This window comes from Garra rufa, chromosome 19 (genome assembly GCF_049309525.1).
Source record: "Garra rufa chromosome 19, GarRuf1.0, whole genome shotgun sequence".
NCBI classification, from domain to species: domain Eukaryota; kingdom Metazoa; phylum Chordata; class Actinopteri; order Cypriniformes; family Cyprinidae; genus Garra; species Garra rufa.
The window spans coordinates 14,435,396-14,454,227 of record NC_133379.1 but is presented as its reverse complement, the minus strand read 5'-3'; the positions used below and the strand labels follow the sequence as shown (position 1 = coordinate 14,454,227).

General features: G+C 37.7%; 1 protein-coding gene across 1 annotated transcript in view; it reads right to left on the bottom strand.

Annotated features, from left to right (window-relative positions):
* Positions 1-4,222: 4,222 nt before the first annotated feature.
* larp1 (La ribonucleoprotein 1, translational regulator) overlaps positions 4,223-18,832 on the bottom strand; it is a 30,173-nt gene continuing 15,563 nt past the window's right edge. Inside the window, exons 11-19 of the mRNA XM_073824394.1 lie at positions 17,485-17,856; positions 13,119-13,242; positions 11,480-11,685; positions 11,295-11,401; positions 9,812-9,969; positions 9,579-9,723; positions 7,792-7,901; positions 7,579-7,706; positions 4,223-5,992 (exon numbers count right to left, since the gene is read on the bottom strand). Of these exons, the coding sequence (XP_073680495.1) occupies positions 5,792-5,992; positions 7,579-7,706; positions 7,792-7,901; positions 9,579-9,723; positions 9,812-9,969; positions 11,295-11,401; positions 11,480-11,685; positions 13,119-13,242; positions 17,485-17,856 (1,551 nt within the window). The 3' untranslated portion in view covers positions 4,223-5,791. The remainder of the gene's footprint in view (positions 5,993-7,578; positions 7,707-7,791; positions 7,902-9,578; positions 9,724-9,811; positions 9,970-11,294; positions 11,402-11,479; positions 11,686-13,118; positions 13,243-17,484; positions 17,857-18,832) is intronic.

The window sequence follows — 18,832 nt, the reverse complement described above, 5'->3', positions numbered from 1 at the left end:
TTACTATTGCATATTGGAGACTGGGTTGAGTAATTCCATTGTTGAAATGGTAAGTATTGTTAAAAATGAAAAGACCAGTACCCCAGTGTTGGAAAGTAATGATAGATGTAGGAAAGAAAGGCAAAAGGAGTGTAAAAAAAAGTAAATTAAAGATAAACAATTGCTTTGCTGGTGTCCTTGCTCGGTGGAGTCACGCAGGTAGAGTCGCAGCACACTAAACAAGCATTAATCTGTCTGATTAATATCTGCTAACAATATTTTGATAGACATTCTGCAAGTAACTTTGCAAGTACATGTCAACTTGTTCTTCTAACCCCAACCCAAAAATCTATGAATACTCTACCATGAGAGTTAGCTGATGTAGTTGCAGGACTAGTGGACTATCAAAACACTTCATAGAGTTTATAATGTGGGCAGGTGTTGGCAACAAAACATGATTTTGGTCTTATTTCCGATAGAAATCATTTGGATTTAAGTACTTTTATTTTTTTGTGTTTTTTGTTCGTTTTTTCTTTTTGCCAACTCTGTCTCTGTAGAACACAGCTGTGGAGTGAGACAGACCTGTGTCAAAATATGTAAAAAAGCCCAGACTAGCTCTATCCATGAGATCTTACAGCACAGTTTTTCAATACAGCTCCTTACACACGGTGTACAATTTGAGTAAATGCAATTGTCTCTAGCTGAACCGGCAGTATCTACAAACCAGGACTGCGTTTCCCAAAAATCACCGTAAGCCTAGGTACATCGTTGGACCATTGCCACCAATGGAGCTATGATCAACAAGTCTCTCACACATGAGGAAAACCAATTCTGCCATCTGGAACTTGTATGCCTCTGGGATAAACTCTAAAAATAAATAGACACAGCCAGACAATGACAACATCAATGCCACACTAGAAATGTAAAATCTGACAGAAAAACAGGAGTAAATGTGTCATGGGTAAAGCTGACTACATTGTTCCTATGAGAAACTCCTCCATAAAATAACAGACTGTGTGGGCAGTGAATGGCAACAGCTGAAACTGCATTGACCTCCACACATGTACTGCAATTATTCAATCCAACAACACCAAGGTGTCTACAGATGCCTTCAGTAACAGTCATGACACAGTGGTATTGAAAGCTGATGGTAAGCTCTGGAAACCAGTAGCGCAAGCAAGCAGATCCATGAATGATTGCCGATATGGTCAAAAAAAGCACTTAGAAACGGTTTTGGACTGAGGAGAATTCTTGGTTACATACAGGTGCTGGTCATATAATTAGAATATCTTCAAAAAGTTGATTTATTTCACTAATTCCATTCAAGAAGTGAAACTTGTATAATGTATACATTCATTCCACACAGACTGATATATTTCAAGTGTTCATTTCTTTTAATTTTGATGATTATAACTGACAACTAATGAAAACCCCAATTCAGTATCTCAGAAAATTAGAATATTACTTAAGACCAATACAAAGAAAGGATTTTTAGAAATCTTGGCCAACTGAAAAGTATGAGCATGAAAAGTATGAGCATGTCCAGCACTCAATACTTAGTTGGGGCTCCTTTTGCCTGAATGACTGCAGCGATGCGGCGGGGCATGGAGTCGATCAGTCTGTGGCACTGCTCAGGTGTTATGAGAGCCCAGGTTGCTCTGATCTTCTGCATTGTTGGGTCTGGCATATCGCATCTTCCTCTTCACAAAACCCCATAGATTTTCTATGGGGTTAAGGTCAGGTGAGTTTGCTGGCCAATTAAGAACAGGGATACCATGGTCCTTAACCCAGGTACTGGTAGCTTTGGCACTGTGTGCAGGTGCCAAGTCTTGTTGGAAAATGAAATCTACATCTCCATAAAGTTGGTCAGCAGCATGAAGCGCTCTAAAGCGTCCTGGTATACAGCTGCGTTGACCTTGGACCTCAGAAAACACAGTGGACCAACACCAGCAGATGACATGGCACCCCAAACCATCACTGACTGTGGAAACGTTACACTGGACCTCAAGCAACGTGGATTCTGTGTCTCTCCTCTCTTCCTCCAGACTCTGGGACCCTGATTTCCAAATGAAATGCAAAATTTACTTTCATCAGAGAACATAACTTTGGACCACTCAGCAGCAGTCCAGTCCTTTTTGTCTTTAGCCCAGGTGAGACGCTTCTGACGCTGTCTGTTGTTCAAGAGTGGCTTGACACAAGGAATGCGACAGCTGAAACCCATGTCTTGCATACGTCTGTGTGTAGTGGTTCTTGAAGCACTGACTCCAGCTGCAGTCCACTTTTTGTCAATCTCCCCCACATTTTTGAATGGGTTTTGTTTCACAATTCTCTCCATGGTGCGGTTATCCCTATTGCTTGTACACTTTTTTTCTACCACATATTTTCCTTCCCTTCACCTCTCTATTAATGTGCAATGACCTTTTGTGTCTTGCCCTCCTTGTGCAAGGTGTCAATGGTCGTCTTTTGGACAACTGTCACATCAGCAGTCTTCCCCATGATTGTGTAGCCTACAGAACTAGACTGAGAGACCATTTAAAGGCCTTTGCAGGTGTTTTGAGTTAATGAGCTGATTAGAGTGTGGCACCAGGTGTCTTCAATACTCAACCTTTTCACAATATTCTAATTTTCTGAGATACTGAATTTGGGGTTTTCATTAGTTGTCAGTTATACTCATCAAAATTAAAAGAAATAAACACTTGAAATATATCAGTCTGTGTGGAATGAATGTATACATTATACAAGTTTCACTTCTTGAATGGAATTAGTAAAATAAATCAACTTTTTGAAGATATTCTAATTATATGACCAGCACCTGTATATGCACCTGCAGAAACAGATTATTGTCTATTGATTACGATCTGATTGTATCTGATGTGTAGACATGGCAAATACACTCTAACAAGTACTTACACTGAGCAACATGACAGAAGAAGATGCTGAGTTTTAGGTAAATATGTTGCAGATGAAACCTGCAAACCAATAACAAATATACAAGTTAAGTCACTGACAATATGCACAATGGGTACAAATGTGATCCATGTGTTGAATTCTTGTGAAACAAAGCTAAATAGACATTACACAGAGAAACAGGCAGACTAAGCAACCACTGATAATTCCAGATGTACCAACAACACCCTGGGTTGTCAGTAAACCCTTAGAGATCCTCATGATGGGATATGTAGAGCTGGATTAATAAACCAACCCAAAGACCTGCCATCCAGGACTCAGAGGCTTGATATTTGGGCTCCCAGATTGACTGTATGTGATGACATTTCAGATCACTGTTGCACAAGAGCTTCAACCCAATGCACAAGTGAGAATCATTGCTCCAGTTGGGACTGAACTCTGTAGGACTGTGGAACTCCAGGAGTTCTGCACCTCTTATGTAGATCAGCACTCCTCAATGAACACATCACTGTGGACCAGGGGTACATCTCCTAAAAGCAACTTTAGGCAACAATGGTCAAGTGTTTCCTGAAACCATTTCAAATGAACTTTCACAAACTTACGTGGTTGGAGCTCCAGCTCCGCATGTTGACGTGGTTCGATTTCTGTTCTTGTAGAAGGGGTTTTGTCCCCATCCTCCTTCCATAGCATTGGGCCTAACCGCAGTCACATGATTTCAAGTGCATAGCCTCTATATCAGCAGTTAGGAGAGATCCATGAACTGAACTGAGTTACAGACCACTGATCTACATCCCAACAGCAGAGTCTATCCAAATACACACACCTGTGGTCTCGGCCATTTGGGTCTGTGCCAGGTCTTCAAAATGCCCTCAACGCACATTAAATCTGGAGAAGAATTTGAGGATAAGCTTATCTCATCATGTTCTTTTGCTGAGATCAGTAGTGTAAGTTAAATACTAGTAACAAGAAGATATTGTTAGATAGTGCTTTTGGTCCAAAGATTGACGTATTTTGTAAAATTCAGCTTTTATCTCTTAAACAGACATTTCAGTTTATTTTAAATTACAAAGTAGTGGAAATCAAAATAAAGCTCTGTAAACACTTTTTACATCAGGTAATGAGTTCTTCTTGCTCACTTGGACCAAACACAGGAAACACATCATGTAAGTAGTCAAGCGCTCAAGAGCAGAGACCAGAAGTGTGGGTATTTGCTGAACACCTGAGCAAATGAACCGTTTGCTCTCGTTGGATTCAGAAAGAGATTTATAGTTTTGTCTAATGAAAATGGAAATCTACTGGTTAGGGTTAGTTGTTCATAGAAAAGTTCAACAGCGGCTTTAAGGTTTTTAACCTTTTTAATTTTTTTTTGTTGTTTTCATTATTAAAGAAAAAAAACCTACAAATTACAAATCACACTAATAGCAATCACATCTGCCTATAATTCAGATGAAGTGTTATGATACAAGATTTCAAGTATTTTACAGTTCCCATCGTTGTTCTCTGGATATATATATATATGTGAGTGTCTGGTGGTACTAAAGTATTAACATTTGTAATAAATGCATACAGCTATTTATATGGCTTTATGAATGATTCTGTCTGCTCTCTGACCTCTGAAGATGCTCCAGCATGAACTCATACGCAGAGGCTTTTCCCACACCATTGAGTTGGATAAAAGGTTTTTAATTACATCAGTGATCACAAGATATTCCTCATCAAGATTTGACCACAGCTACTCTGAATGAAGAAGCCTACCGAGGGAAAGCAGGAGAGGGGAACCGCTAAATTAAATTTAAATCCAAATATTACCAAAGAGAGATGGATGGAAACCAAAACAACTCGAGCAAACAAACAGGTTGATGTTCGTATGGCAGCCGAACTCGTGTGAAAATCCATAAATTAGGTCAGCGACTGAAATATTGCTTATGATCCAAAGTCAGCAAAGTTATCAGATGCATCATCGTCGTAATCCTCAGAAGGTTTGTCTTTCTTCACATGATTCCAGTTGAAACCCTGAGGTCAGTTTCCCTTTAGTCAGACCGTCCTGCTGTTTGCATGAAGAAAATCAAGAAGTGATACTAAAACAAAGCCGGAACCACGTCGAGCTCGAGCGAGCATAAAAAATAAAAAAGATGAACACGTAAGGCAAATATATCTCTATAAACAATAAATGACACGTACAGCCAGGTGGTGTAATGTCTCTTAATTTCTTGAATTCGTATGTACACTAAGATTAACACTCTGGTAATGATTCCCGCCGGGACGAACTCGCACTAGATCTGGGAAACGATTGGTCCGTGAACGTGTGAACGCAACTGACCGCGGGTCTTCTGTAACAGACCGTGACACGTGGAAGAAAACGAGAGGATTTGGCAAGCGGGACGTTAGTGTCACAGTGATGCCCAAGCTTACGGTGCGACCCCCGGAAGTTGTCAGCTATAAAATGCAGCGGCGACCCCCGAAAAACAGGTAACGGAAAATCATCTCGCTCGAACGGCTGCATTTTCTGAGTGAAGCGTTCGTCTCGTCCAGTACCTACTCTATAGTCAAGAGCAATCTTATCCTTCAACGCAATCCTTACGCTCTACAAGAAGAAGAAGAAGAAAAAAAAAAGGGTGGAATCACGCGTCGTTCAGCCAAATAAAACAGTGACTCTACTGGAGGATATAAAGCAGAAAGATTCAACAAAAGCCTTTTTGTACCCCAATGATACAAGAGGAATAAAACTTCAAAGTCTTTAATAAAACAAAGAATGGAAGAATTTTCTCATGCCCTCTGCTGTCCGTTTCTGACGCACGGATGTTGTGAACGAGGAGAAGGTGGAAGAGCCTTGATTTGACCATCGTGAGCCGTTTGTGTCATGCTTGTGCGGTCGGTCCGACCCGCCGGCGGATAGTCGAGGCGCTCATTTGGGCGGTTTGGCGTCCTGCGCGGCTGCTCGCAGGTTCGGGGTTTTGGCATCATCTCTGGTGGGAGGGGCTCCGGCGGCGGGGGCGGAGCCTGAAGCGGCCTGCGTCTGGGTTCGGCTAGACTGCTGGGAAGGATGGCGACGACGGCCATCGCCGCTGGAAGGGTGTCTCTTACGCCCGCCGTCCTCCATGGGGGGCTGAAGGGCAGAAATAATGCAGCTTTAATGGCATCTCATGATACAGACAAGAAAACAAGCACCACTCACAATCACCTTTAAAGCAGTACTGCCCTACAAAGGCAAAGTGCAGTAACTACGCCAACACTGAAACTGAGAAAAATGCCTTTACAAAATCCAAACTAATACCATATATGGTGTAAAAACTTTAGTTACTGCGATTTTGACACTCGTTTCTCTGAAATGGGACAAAACTGAACCAGGAGACTTTGCCACAAGACGCTTGTCACAAAGCCCATTTTAAGCCTTAACTCAATTTTGACCAAATGTGTAGTTACTGCGCTTTGCCTTTGGAGGGCAGAGTAGTTCACTTTCAAAACATAAATGTACAGATAATGTACTCACCCCCTTGTCATACAAGATGTTCGTGTCTTTCTTTCTTCAGTCGTAAAGAAATGGTGTTTTTTGGGGAAAATATTTCAGGATTTCTCTCCTACTATCATGTTCTTCCAAAATGCAGCTTCAAATGGCTCTAAACGATCCCAGTCGAAGAAGAAGAGGCTTATCTAGTGAAACTATTGGTTATTTTCTAAAAACATTTAAAACGTATATACTTTTTAATCTAGAGTCAGTTTAAAAAGTACATAAATGGTCAATTGTTTTTAGAAAATAACCAATCGTTTCGCTAGATTAGACCCTTTTTTCCTCGGCTGGGATCATTTAGAGCTCTTCGAAGCTGCATTTTGGAAGTTCCAAGTTTGAAAAGTTTTTCTCAAAAAACATTTCTTAACGACTGAAGAAAGACAGACATGAGCATCTTGGATGACAAGGGGGTGAGAACATTATCTGTACATTTTTGTTCTGAAAGTGAACTACTGCTTTAAGAAGTTCTTAGCAATGCATATTACTAACTAAAAATTAAGTTTTGATATATTCATGGTAGGAGATTTATAAAATATCTTCAGGATTTTTACTTAATATCCTAATGATTTTTAGCATAAAAGAAAAATCGATGATTTTGACCCATGCGATGTATTGTTGGCTATTGCTACAAATATACCCCAGCAACTTAAGACCTGTGCTCCAGGGTCACAAAACACAATGTAGGAGTCCAGTATCTATTATCATTTTTATAAGAATTTATATTTTTACTATTATTAAATAAATGATAAATGCATTTGTTTTAACTCCTTTTGTAAACTTTTAACCAAAACCTACTGACAGACTTACAGATTTTGCTGCAGAATGAACACAGATGCACTAAGTCTGAATTTAGACCGATGTAATTCAGTAACACTGTGGAACACAGATCTAAGGCTGGTCATTTTAAAAAAGAGGTCAATCAGCATTGCTAAATGTCATTTTTTAACAAAAAAGTTTGAAATTTAAAATTGCTATACACTCAGAGCCATAAGTCTAACTGAAAACAAGAGAAGAAACACTAATCACAACTAAATTTTTCAAATGTCTCTGGAATATTCCAAAAAATCCTGGAAAATTTACAAAAATTCTACAAAAAGTGTTTTCTCAGAATTATTACAACAGTGCAAACATGCATTATGCTAAATGCCAATGACAAATGAAATGAGAAATGCATTTGTACTCACGTCCACCCTGAAGTCTTCCAGACGCTTGAACTTGCGTAAATGCTCCTGCAGTTTGGGGTCGATCTCCATGTTCTTTATTTTAGAGTATTTCAGAAAGGCCCAAAACTTCTCGAGTCCATACAGCTGGCCTGTCAGTGTAAATGAAGGAGAATTAAACAAGCTCCAGTAACAAAACTTCATCTATTTCAGATCAATCTGCTGTCAGAGACAGACCTGCTTCATAGTCTTTAACGGTCTCTTCTTGAAAGTCTTTAAATATGTCCGGCCTGAACTTCCTCTCAAGTCCGTAGCTGTAGAACCTGAAGAGACACTCCAGACCGTACCTGAGAAACAACACACAGCGCCATCAGTTCATAACACTCAATCTCTGCTCTCAGGACTCTAGAACTTATTATGAAAAACAAAAAACTGCATTAAAAATGCAATTTTTTGACTGTGGTAGACAGAACTAAAAAATAGACTGCAAAAAACTTCTTACTTAGGTTTTTTTGTCATTCCAGCCAAAATATCTTAAAATTCTTAAATCAAGAAGGACTTTCTAGACGAGCAACAATTATTGTCTTGTTTTCAGAAAAAACAAGTCAAAATCAAGAGAATTTTTGCTTAGAACAAGCAAAATAATCTGCCAATGGGGTTAGAAAAATAATCTTATTTCAAACAGAAAACATTATTTTTTTTTACCCAACTGGCGGATTATTTTGCTTGTTTCAAGCAAAAAAAACACCTTTTTTGACTTGTTTTTTTCTGAAAACAAGGCAATAATTGTTACTCATCTAGAAAATCCTTCTTGATTTAAGAATTTTTAGATATTTTGGCTGGAAACAAGACAAAAAAAATCTAAGAAAGAAACATTTTTTGCAATGTAATCATCCAGCTTTTGATTATGAAAACAACAATCAAGAGTGTTCGACTACAAAACAAAGCTGTGAACAAATCAATATTCTATCAGTTGCTCCTTGTAAACAAAAGTGTTCATTTTGATGGGAATTAAACTAGCACACAGCTTTGGTCTCTGCCTAAAAACAGTAGGAAATCTGGCCAGGAATACTCTTAAAATGTCATTTTCAATTGGCATAGCAGTTAAAGGATTACTCCACTTCCAGAATAATTTCCTGATCGTTTACTCAGCCCCCATGTCATCCAAGATATTCATGTGTGTCTTTCTTCAGTCGCAAAGAAAGTAATTTTTTTGAGGAAAACATTCCAGGATTTTTCTCTATGTAGTGGACTTCCATGGTGCAGAGTTAAAAATGCAGCTTCAAAGGGCTCTAAACGATCCCAGCTGAGGAATAAGGGTCTTATCAAGCAAAACGATTGATCATTTTCTTAAATTAATATTTATACACTTTTTAACCTCAAATGCTCATCTTGTCTAGCTCTGTGATGCACATGTGTATTCTGTGTATTCCGGTTCAAGACAGTCAAGGTATATCTCATTTTCTCCTCCAACTTCAAAATCATCCTACATCATTTTTTTTTTTTTTACCTTTTTTGTAAGGGGTTTGTCCTTTATTGCACTTTCACTTTGTAAACACTGGGTCAGTACTTCTGCATCGACGGAGGACAATTTTGAAGTTAGAGGAAAAAATGAGATGAGAATTTTTAGACATACCCTAACGGTCTTGAACCAGAATACACAGAGTACACGTGCATCGCAGAGCTAGACAAGACCAGCATTTGGGGTTAAAAAGTATATAAATTGTCTTTTTTTTTTTTTTTTTTAGAAAATAACCAATCATTTCGCTAGATAAGACCTTTATTCCTCAATGGTTCAGCACCATTAAAGTCCACTGTATGGAAAAAATCCAGGAATGTTTTACTCAAAAAACGAGTGAAGACAGAAAGACATGAACATCTTGGATGACAAGGGGGTGAGTAAATCATCAGGAAATTTTTGTTTTGGAAGTGGAGTAATCCTTTAAAAAAAACAGTCAACACTGAAATTATATTACGTACTCCACAAAAAATATTCTGTCAATAAGCCCTGATTATTTTCATACCTGTAGCCTTCCTTTCCATCCTCCACCACCAGCTGTCTAAATTCCTCGTACATCTTTCTGTTGAAGTGATCTCGCAAGAAGAAGGACCAGAAGCGGAACAGCGTGTTCATTTCCTGAGACTGGCCGATGCCGAGTCGCTTCCGTTCTGCGGGAACGAGAGGAAGAGCCACGGGAAGTGAGCATGAGGGGTTTGAGACGACACTGGAGCGGAGGAGAGCGGCGGTGTAACTCACCGTTGAGGCAGCGTCGCCGGTACTTGTGGTAAACGTGTTGCGTGAATCCGTTCTCCTTCAGTAACTCGTGCGACGGGTGCTGGAACTTGGGGAGAGACTGAGGAGTGCAGCCGTAGTTACCCATCGCTGTGGTGCCTTCAGACGGACTCGCATTCGAACTGCAGACAAAACATAATGTCCGTCATCAACACTGATTTAAAAAAAAAAAAAAAAAAAAGTGACCCCAGACCACAAAACCATAAGGGTCATTTTTGTCAATTTCCATTGATGTATGGTTTGTTAGGATAGGACAAAAAAAAAAAAAAAAAAAATTTCAAAATACTGAGAAAATCACCTTTAAAAAAAGTTCTTAGCAATGCACATTACCAATCAAATTGGTAATTTACAAAATATCTTCATGGAACAAGACCTTCACTTAACATCGTAATGATTTTTAACAAAAGAAAAATAGATAATTTTGGCTATTGCTACAAATATACCTGTGCTCCAGGGTCACAAAAACACAATGTAGGAGTTATCTATTTTATTTTTATAAGAATTTATATTTTTACTATTAAATAAATGTGTTTTAACTCCTTTTTAACCTAACTTTTAACCAAAACCTACTGACAGCCTTACAGATTTTGCTGCAGAATTAACACAGATGTGAAAATGCACTAAAGCTGAATTTAAACCGATGTAATTCAGTAAAAAAAAAAAAAACATCAGAATACATTTAAAGAAAATTATCAGTACTAATTTTTAACAAAAATATTTAACACAAGAGTTTGAAATTTAAAATTGCTATATACTCAAAGCCATAAGTCTAACTGAGCTATATTCCAAATTTGAAGTTGATATCACAAAAACTGAGGTTGCAAGATTTTAAACAACAATAGCCACCAAATGACACCCAAAATGTGACCATAGACCACAAAACCAGTATTAAGGGTCAATTTGAAATTGAGATTTATAATAAATAAGCTTTCCATTGATGTACGGTTTGTTAGGATAGGGCAACGATTTGAAAATCTAGAATCTAAGGGTGCAAAAAAAATCTAAATACTGAGAAAATTGCCTTTAAAGTTGTCCAAATGAAGTTCTTAATGCATATTACTAATCAAAAATTAAGTTTTGATATATTTATGGTAAGAAATTTCCAAAACATTTTCATGGAACATAATTATTACTTGATAACCTAATGATTTTTGTCATAAAAGAAAAATGGATAATTTTGATCCAATCAATGTATTTTTGACTATCGCTACAAATGTACCCGTGCTACTTAAGACTGGTTTTGACCTGTCAAGATTAGAAAACATTTTAATTCTAATACTGTAGTAAATTTCATATGACACTGAAGAGGAGCCTGATCCTCCTTCAGTAGTCCGTTTGTGTCATTCCGACGACTTTACTACTCTCAAATCGAGTCTCTATCAAGCAAGTGTCTCATCTGACCCTTAGATCACAAGTGAAGTGTGATGAATGGAGTGCATCTGCTGACCTGACGGAGGCGGTGCGGGAGCGGTGCTCTCTGGAGTCCATCACCCAGCCCACGTGACACTCCATGGGTGGATTGGAGCTGTGTCGCGTCTTTCTCTTGCGAGGAGTCTGAAAGAGGAGTTCATCCGTCAGGTCAATCTCTGACAAACATGTGCATGTTTCCAGTCTACAAGAGCGGATACGTACTTTGGCATCCAGCGGTCGTCCTTCCTTCACCACGGGGTAGAAGCGGGGCGTCTGCGTGGGGTCTTTGAGGCGTGGGGTGCGAGGCGTGCGGGGCGTGCGGGCACTGCGGTAGTTGGGCGAGTCAGGCACTGTAGTCGGAAGAGAGCGAGCGATGGCCGACGGTTCAGGTGCTCCGAACAGTTTGTTGGCCAAGTCTTCTGTGGGGACTGAGGGAGAGAGAACATTCAGGTTTTAAAACATATATATTTTCTCTCACACAAATGTTTGATCATGCAGTGCATTTTTTTTTTTTTTGAATTGTGCAATTGCACAATAGCTTACACACCGCACAAGCCTGATTTCCACAAACACTTATCCACTACTTTGATTTCAAATCCAAACATTATTATTGAAAATGCTTTTTGTGATTTTTTTTTTTTACACAAGTAACGCAATATTACTTTTCCCAAGTAACTAGTAAAGTAACGCATTACTTTTTAATTGACAAGAAAATATCTGAGTAACTTTTTCCCCCCATTTGTTGATTAAAAGCTCTCCTGTCTCCATGTTGAGAGAAATTGTAAGACTTTAGTTCTAGAATAAATGTGAACATGCATTAATTCATCTCACTCACTAAAAAACAGATACAGTATTCTTCAAAATGAATAAAAACTGTCAAAATAATTAAATGTTCAATAATACAAATATCCTTTATGTATTTAATCCCATTTTATTAAATTTTGTCTTTGTTGCTGATCTTCGATGATCCAATTCATCCATACTAATAAGCAAAAATGACTCAAGATAATCTAACATTTGTTTTCCTTTTTTTTATTGCTGAAGAGTTGACATTTGTTCTTCTGCGGTCTACTGTGCAGACGGAGATTTACTTTTCTCTAAGCCTGAGGCTTTTGGTGTGAAAAGGCTTTTACATTTGACAAAAATACAACTTTTTATATTTAAAACAAACAAGCCCTGCCCAGATTTAAAAAGTAACGCAAAAGTAACGTAACGCATTACTTTCCATAAAAAGTAACTAAGTAACGAACAGGTTACTTTTTCAGAGAGTAACTCAATATTGTAATGCATTACTTTCAAAAGTAACTTTCCCCAACACTGACAGTTACACAGTACAGTAATCTTTTATAGATGTGTTTAAACACAAATATAAGCAACACATTATTCAATGCTTTTTACTTCTGTATTTACTTCTAGATTCATAGAAATATTTATATAGTTAAAAAGTTTTTATAGTTATAAAAGATATATATAGTTAAAGTTACTCAAGCAAGTGGCAAAACATTTAAACTGCTTATTTTATCACAAACATTGTAGTTAAAAATTGCCATTGAGAGAAACAGTCAGTGCTACTGCCTTTTCTTTTGCATTTAAATCTGTATTACAAGCAATCCTGTTGTTAATAACTTTGTTTTCCTACCTCCACGAGTGCCAAATATTATTGCCTTGTTTATCTAAAAAAAAAGTTATTTTCCTTTAAACATAGCCAAAAACCCATGTGAAACACAGTAGACTTTAATCATATTCACTTATGGTATAATGACAGTTTCGTGTCAATCCTTTACCATCAGGAAATATGAAGGCAAATGTTGTGCAAACACATCCTATAAATGTGTTTTGTTTGAGTTTGAGGCGGACTCACTCTGCTGGGGTCTCGGGGGTCCTGGAGGAACCTCCTGGTTGGGGTCGACGGGCGGTTCAGGGGTCAGACAGTCGAACTGCTCTCGGCTGATCAGGTGCACCTTCTTGAAGTTCTCCACTTCTTGCTGTTGTTACAATACAGCACAGTTAGAGCAACATTTCCAAGCACAGACGCTCTTCATACACATACAGCAGGATCAAAAGCAAATAAGAAAGATATAATAGCAAAATCCAGATTTCAAAGCTTTACCTGTGAGCCGGAGACAGCCATGAACCCTAGAGCTTTGGCTCAAACAGCAGTAAACTGAAGCTAACGCTAACTGGTTTTTCTAGCACCGCTGGCCTTGCAGCACGCGGCACGTGAACGACACAAAGAGCACGACACAAAGGGCCACAACAAACGCTCTGGTGCAAGACCTTTCTGTCCCGTCCAGAAACGCAGCGCTAAAGAACACACTCTCAGCGTATGTGAGAAGAACAGAAGAGTGCGAGAATGGACACACAGCCAGAATCTGACAGAATCAAACACATCTGCACACATGACACACAACACCATCAAGAGAACATCAGTCCAATGACAGGTCACTTAGATCTGCAGACAATGGACTGACTTCTGCTGCTGGTGACGTCACACAACCCTTCACTACTGCTACGCTCTTAATGATATTAGCAAGTTGCTCTCAGTGCATTTTTAATGAAAGGTTTTTACTGATTTGCTCTTGGCTATACAGTCTCAGGAGAACTAGTATTAGAAATGTTTTTAGTGCTCTACACTCGTTTTTATTAGAAGCACTTGTGCTCTGAATTTAAAACATTTCAGAGCACCTTCTGATCAATAACCAGGGCTCGCAAAATCGCTAGCCAGTTCCAGTTTTCCAGTCGGGCTACCAAAATCTATCGTAAAGGAGAGGGCTCCTGTGAAAAATCCTCAATTTAGTTGTATCAAATTTAAGGCCATAAAAAGTTGTGAATGTTAAATTGTAAAAGAAGAGGCTTAATTACAATTTTAAGAGGTTTTACAGTTGGGGACGGAAAGACGAGAATCACGATAGGGCTGGATAAAACTTCAAAAGGCAATGAGGTCACTGAAAATATGCGCGCTGCAGGTTTCAAAGTCAAAACACGGCACTGATGTCTTTATATGAATGTATCTGAACCGACTGTCCTCAGAAACATGTCATTGGCATTTTCATTTCATGCCATAAAAAACTGCTTTAATGCTACTTTGTGTGCAGCCGTTACTAGGGAAAGCATAGTATTTCAGCTACTAAAGCACCACCTCGTGACAATGAATTTGCACGTCCAAATTTTCAGCTGTTTTTAGTCAGATTATTGCAAATATCAACCAATGTTTTATGCAGCAACATAGAGTTGTAAATGTGAAAGAGGTTAATGTGCTTTCTAAAAATCTAAACAATTAAGACAGTTATATTTATGTTTTAAATATAATGCAGTATATACTTGATTTATCCCTTTTAATGGTATAAAGGCTGAAATGCCTTTGTATAAGATTTTTTGTTTTTGTGAAAACCTGTATCTGAACTGTAAATGTCATTTTATGGCTTAATATGTTACCGTACATCGTCAACCACACTCGTACTGTTCATTTTACTTGTGCAGCTCTTAAAAAGGGTCATAAATTGCCTCAAATTGATATTTAATAAAATTCTGCAGATACACTGTAAATAGTGAAAGAAAATTCATTCCTTGATATTTGTATATTGAAAATATTTTTGATTGACATTTAGACTCTAATTTTCTGTATTTCTGTATTGGATCCCAGAGATTTTGAAATTTTGCGAGCCCTGATAACAAATTAGCATTTCCATAACAAGGTGATATTTCAATCCTTAAAGTGATTTGATAAAGTGAAGGCATTTCTTCCCAGTCTTATTAAACGTGTGTCATATGTCAAATCCATACATTCATGTTTAACTTTTTCAAAAAATTCAAAACAAAATCAGGAAGTAGTGGTTAACCAAATGAAATCAGCATCAAAACTACAGAGGTGCACAGAAGAACAACTGTGGCAATCAGGCATACAGACTTCAGAGGTGGCATAAGTGCTTTTAAATGCATAAAAATGTTATGATAATAATGTTTCAAATATAAAGTTTTGAATAGAGAAATCAATGCAATACTTTAAAAACGAATCTAAAACCACCAGTCAGAATCTTTGTCATAGAATCAACTGATTCATTTAAACAACTGATTCAGAAGCGAGTGATTTATGAATGGGAGATTGAATCATTGACTCACTAGATTTGTTCAAAAATGCAGATTCATTCATAAACAATACGCCGCTGTTTGCTTGGAGATGTGCAGCGGATCAGCTGTGACTTTGGAACTATTTTCTTGACAAAATAGAGCAAAATTTAGACAACAGTGTTTATCTAAAATCACTAAACATTGTGTATAAAAATCAGTATCACAATTTTACATCTCAGTTTATTGTCCCTTACAATTAATAAAGCTCTACACTGCATCATTTCTTATTTATTTGATTGGTCTTCAATGCATCCGATTGGCCACTGCGTTAAAAAATAAAATAAATAAATAATAATAATAATAAAAAAAAAAAAATCAACAGATGTCTGTGATTGGCTACACTGCTCAACACTGAAAAAACACGTTGTAAACAGAAAGCTGTGTCCTGTCGTGTTGCATGTGCCCAACCATCCCATTATCTCACAGAAAAGAAGAAATCAAACCTTTTCTCACATGCATTTCTTACTTGAATAGGGTTGGGTATTGAGAACCAGCTCTTTTATAACCAGTTTCTAATTTCCAAGAACCGTGTATTAGATAAGATGCATTTAAATTCTGCTTAATTCCTGCGTTTGCATTATAATGTGATTTTAAAGTTTAAAATCAAATAATTTAAGCACAGGAAGGGAAAGAACTTGTGCACTGTTTGCATGCAGTTGCGGGTTGCGGGTTGCTGGCCTTTGTCCGTTCTCAAACCGCCCCATGCATTTCCACTGCAGAAAAGGTTGTTCTAGGCCAGATCTGACTTCTTTCACATTTACTGCACAATATGCACTAAAATATGTCAGTATGTCATCATAAACACAGCAGTTTTTCTCGAAAATGAAAGTGAAAGTAAACAGATGAGAAAGAAAACGCATGTGCAACTGTGCTGCATGCATTTGGTGTGAAAGAGACAGCACCCTAATAAGCTAAGAACCAAAACCCCCCCAAAAAAATCATTCACTGATCTTGACTGAATATCTTTCGTTAATTTAATAAGGATTAACCCATATTTTATTTATGAACAGAAAACTTATACAGTGTTTTTAAACTTTAATTTAATTTTCTAAACCTCCAATTTGTTCAATTGTATGTACTTATGCTACTGCTCATTTATCACTGACTGTTTACTTGTCTTTAACAATTTAATGTTTTTAATGTTGTTTTTTTCTGTGGTATTTTTTGTTAAAACCCTAGACAAAATTTCCTCTTACAGTGTTCTGTAGGCTGCTGATTTTCGCTTATGTTATTCAGCTCCAACAGAAAGCTTTGTGAAAATACAGAATGAACTTTATATTATTGGAAACCAGGAATCATTAAAGGAGAAGTCCACTTTCAGAATAAAAATGTTCAGATAATGTACTCACCCCCTTGTCATCCAAAATGTTCATGTCTGCCTTTCTTCAGTCGATGAGAAATTATGTTTCTTGGGAAAAACATTTCAGGATTTCTTTCCGTATAATGGATTTCAATGGTGCCCCAGAGTTTGAACTTCCAAAATGCAGTTTAAACACAGCTTCAAATGTCTCTAAACAATCCCAGCTATGAAAAAGGGTCTTATCTAGCAAATCGATCGGCCATTTTCGAAACAAATTGACAATTTACAAAAAAACAGAGTTCATGCAGACTTGGACCAGATGAGCGTTTGAGGTTGAAAAGTATACAAACTATTAATTTGTTTAGAAAATGACAGATCGTTTCGCTAGATAAGACCATTCCTCCTCGCCTGGGATCGTTTAGAGCCATTTGAAGCTGCATTTAAGCTGCATTCAATGTTCAAACTTGGGGGCACCATTGACATCCATTATATAGAGCAATTTTTTTTCTCAAGAAACAAATTTCTTATTGACTTCTTTTTTTTTTCTTATTCTTATTCTTTTTTTTTATTCTTATTCTTCTTTTTTTTCTTATTCTTAAGTCACAAACATCTTGGATGACAAATTTTTGTTCTGAAAGTGGACTACTTCTTTAAGAATCGGAATCGATCAAATTGAAATGATACCCAACCCTACACATGAAGCAGTTACTGCACTACAGGAGTTTTTTTCTTTCTGTTTCTGTGAACTAGAGGACATTCTGACATGCATCAACAGCCATAAACCAGACGACCGACTCACCTTGATAGTGGCATATTCGGGCTCGTACGTGTCGTCCCAGAGGTCTTGTTCGTAGTAATAAAGTCCATCGTTAATGATTTTCACCAGTTCGCTGCTCAGTTTGGAGCGTGAGGTGTGGTTCCCCGTCCGGTCTCCTCCAGGGTGCTTGCGCAAGTACGGCGGTGTCTGGGTGACGATCAGAATCTTGTTGACGTCTCGATCGTCGATTTCACAGTCCGAATCTTCATCCGACCAGTCGGTGAAAGTGTTGCGTCGGCCGTCTATCTGCTCCATCTCCTCATCGAACATGAAGTCCAGCTCCTCCGGTTCATCCGGCTCCTCGCCAGCGGTCGGGACGCTCTGAACCGGCGTCCGCGGCTCCTCCGGCTTCTGCTGTAAGACGTTCATCAATGCCACACATCAGTTTCACGCACTTCAGATTGAAGTTTAGCGTTTTAGTGCTTGCCAATGCTCAAGAAACAAAAACATGACTGATATTTTTAAAAAGCAACTTTAAACTCTTTAACAAGCAATTCAACAGATTGCCTTAAAAAAATTAAATCTTTATTTTCTTTATTTTTCTAAATGCCATTTAGCCCTCTGGTTGTGTTCATATTCCTGTCACACCTTTAATGTTCCTGGTCAAAAACGACTCCAAACAACTGCTTATAAATCTCTCATTTTGCTATATTATCACCTAATAATGGATTCAATCTTCTTGTCAACTTGTTTTCTTTCAGTTGGGACTGGTTTTGTGTTTCTATTTGCATCTGATAAATCGTAGGCCTCATTTATCCGAAAGTAAGTACCTCATTTTTGAGTGAAAATACTTTTATTATGAATAATTTTCACAATGTAAGATAAATTCTGAAAATTTACATTGTTTATCACACTAGTTTGCCTTGAAAAGCAAATTTCCTGATTAAACACTAGTGTGATAAACTATGCAAATTTTCATAATTTTGTATCTCATATTGTGGAAACCATTTATACATTTTTGCTCAAAAAATTAGGTGCCTACTTTCGGAAAAATGAGGTCTACGATTACTCAGATGCAAAAAAAAAAATAAAAAAAAATAAAAATAAAAAAAAGCACAAAACCAGTCCTAAATGAAAGAAAACACGTTGACAAAAAGACTGAATCCAGTATTTGGTGATAATATAGCATAATGAGAGATTCATAAGCAATTGTTTAGATTTGGGTCATTTTTGACCCGGGAACACCACAAGTGTGACTAGGTGAAATAAAACAAAACATTTTTTTTTTTTTTTTTTAAATTAAGAAAAGCACTTATACCCCGTGTGAACAAAGTCAGCAAGTTTAAATCCAATAGAACAACATTAACTAGTATTTTCAGGAAAAAGAAAA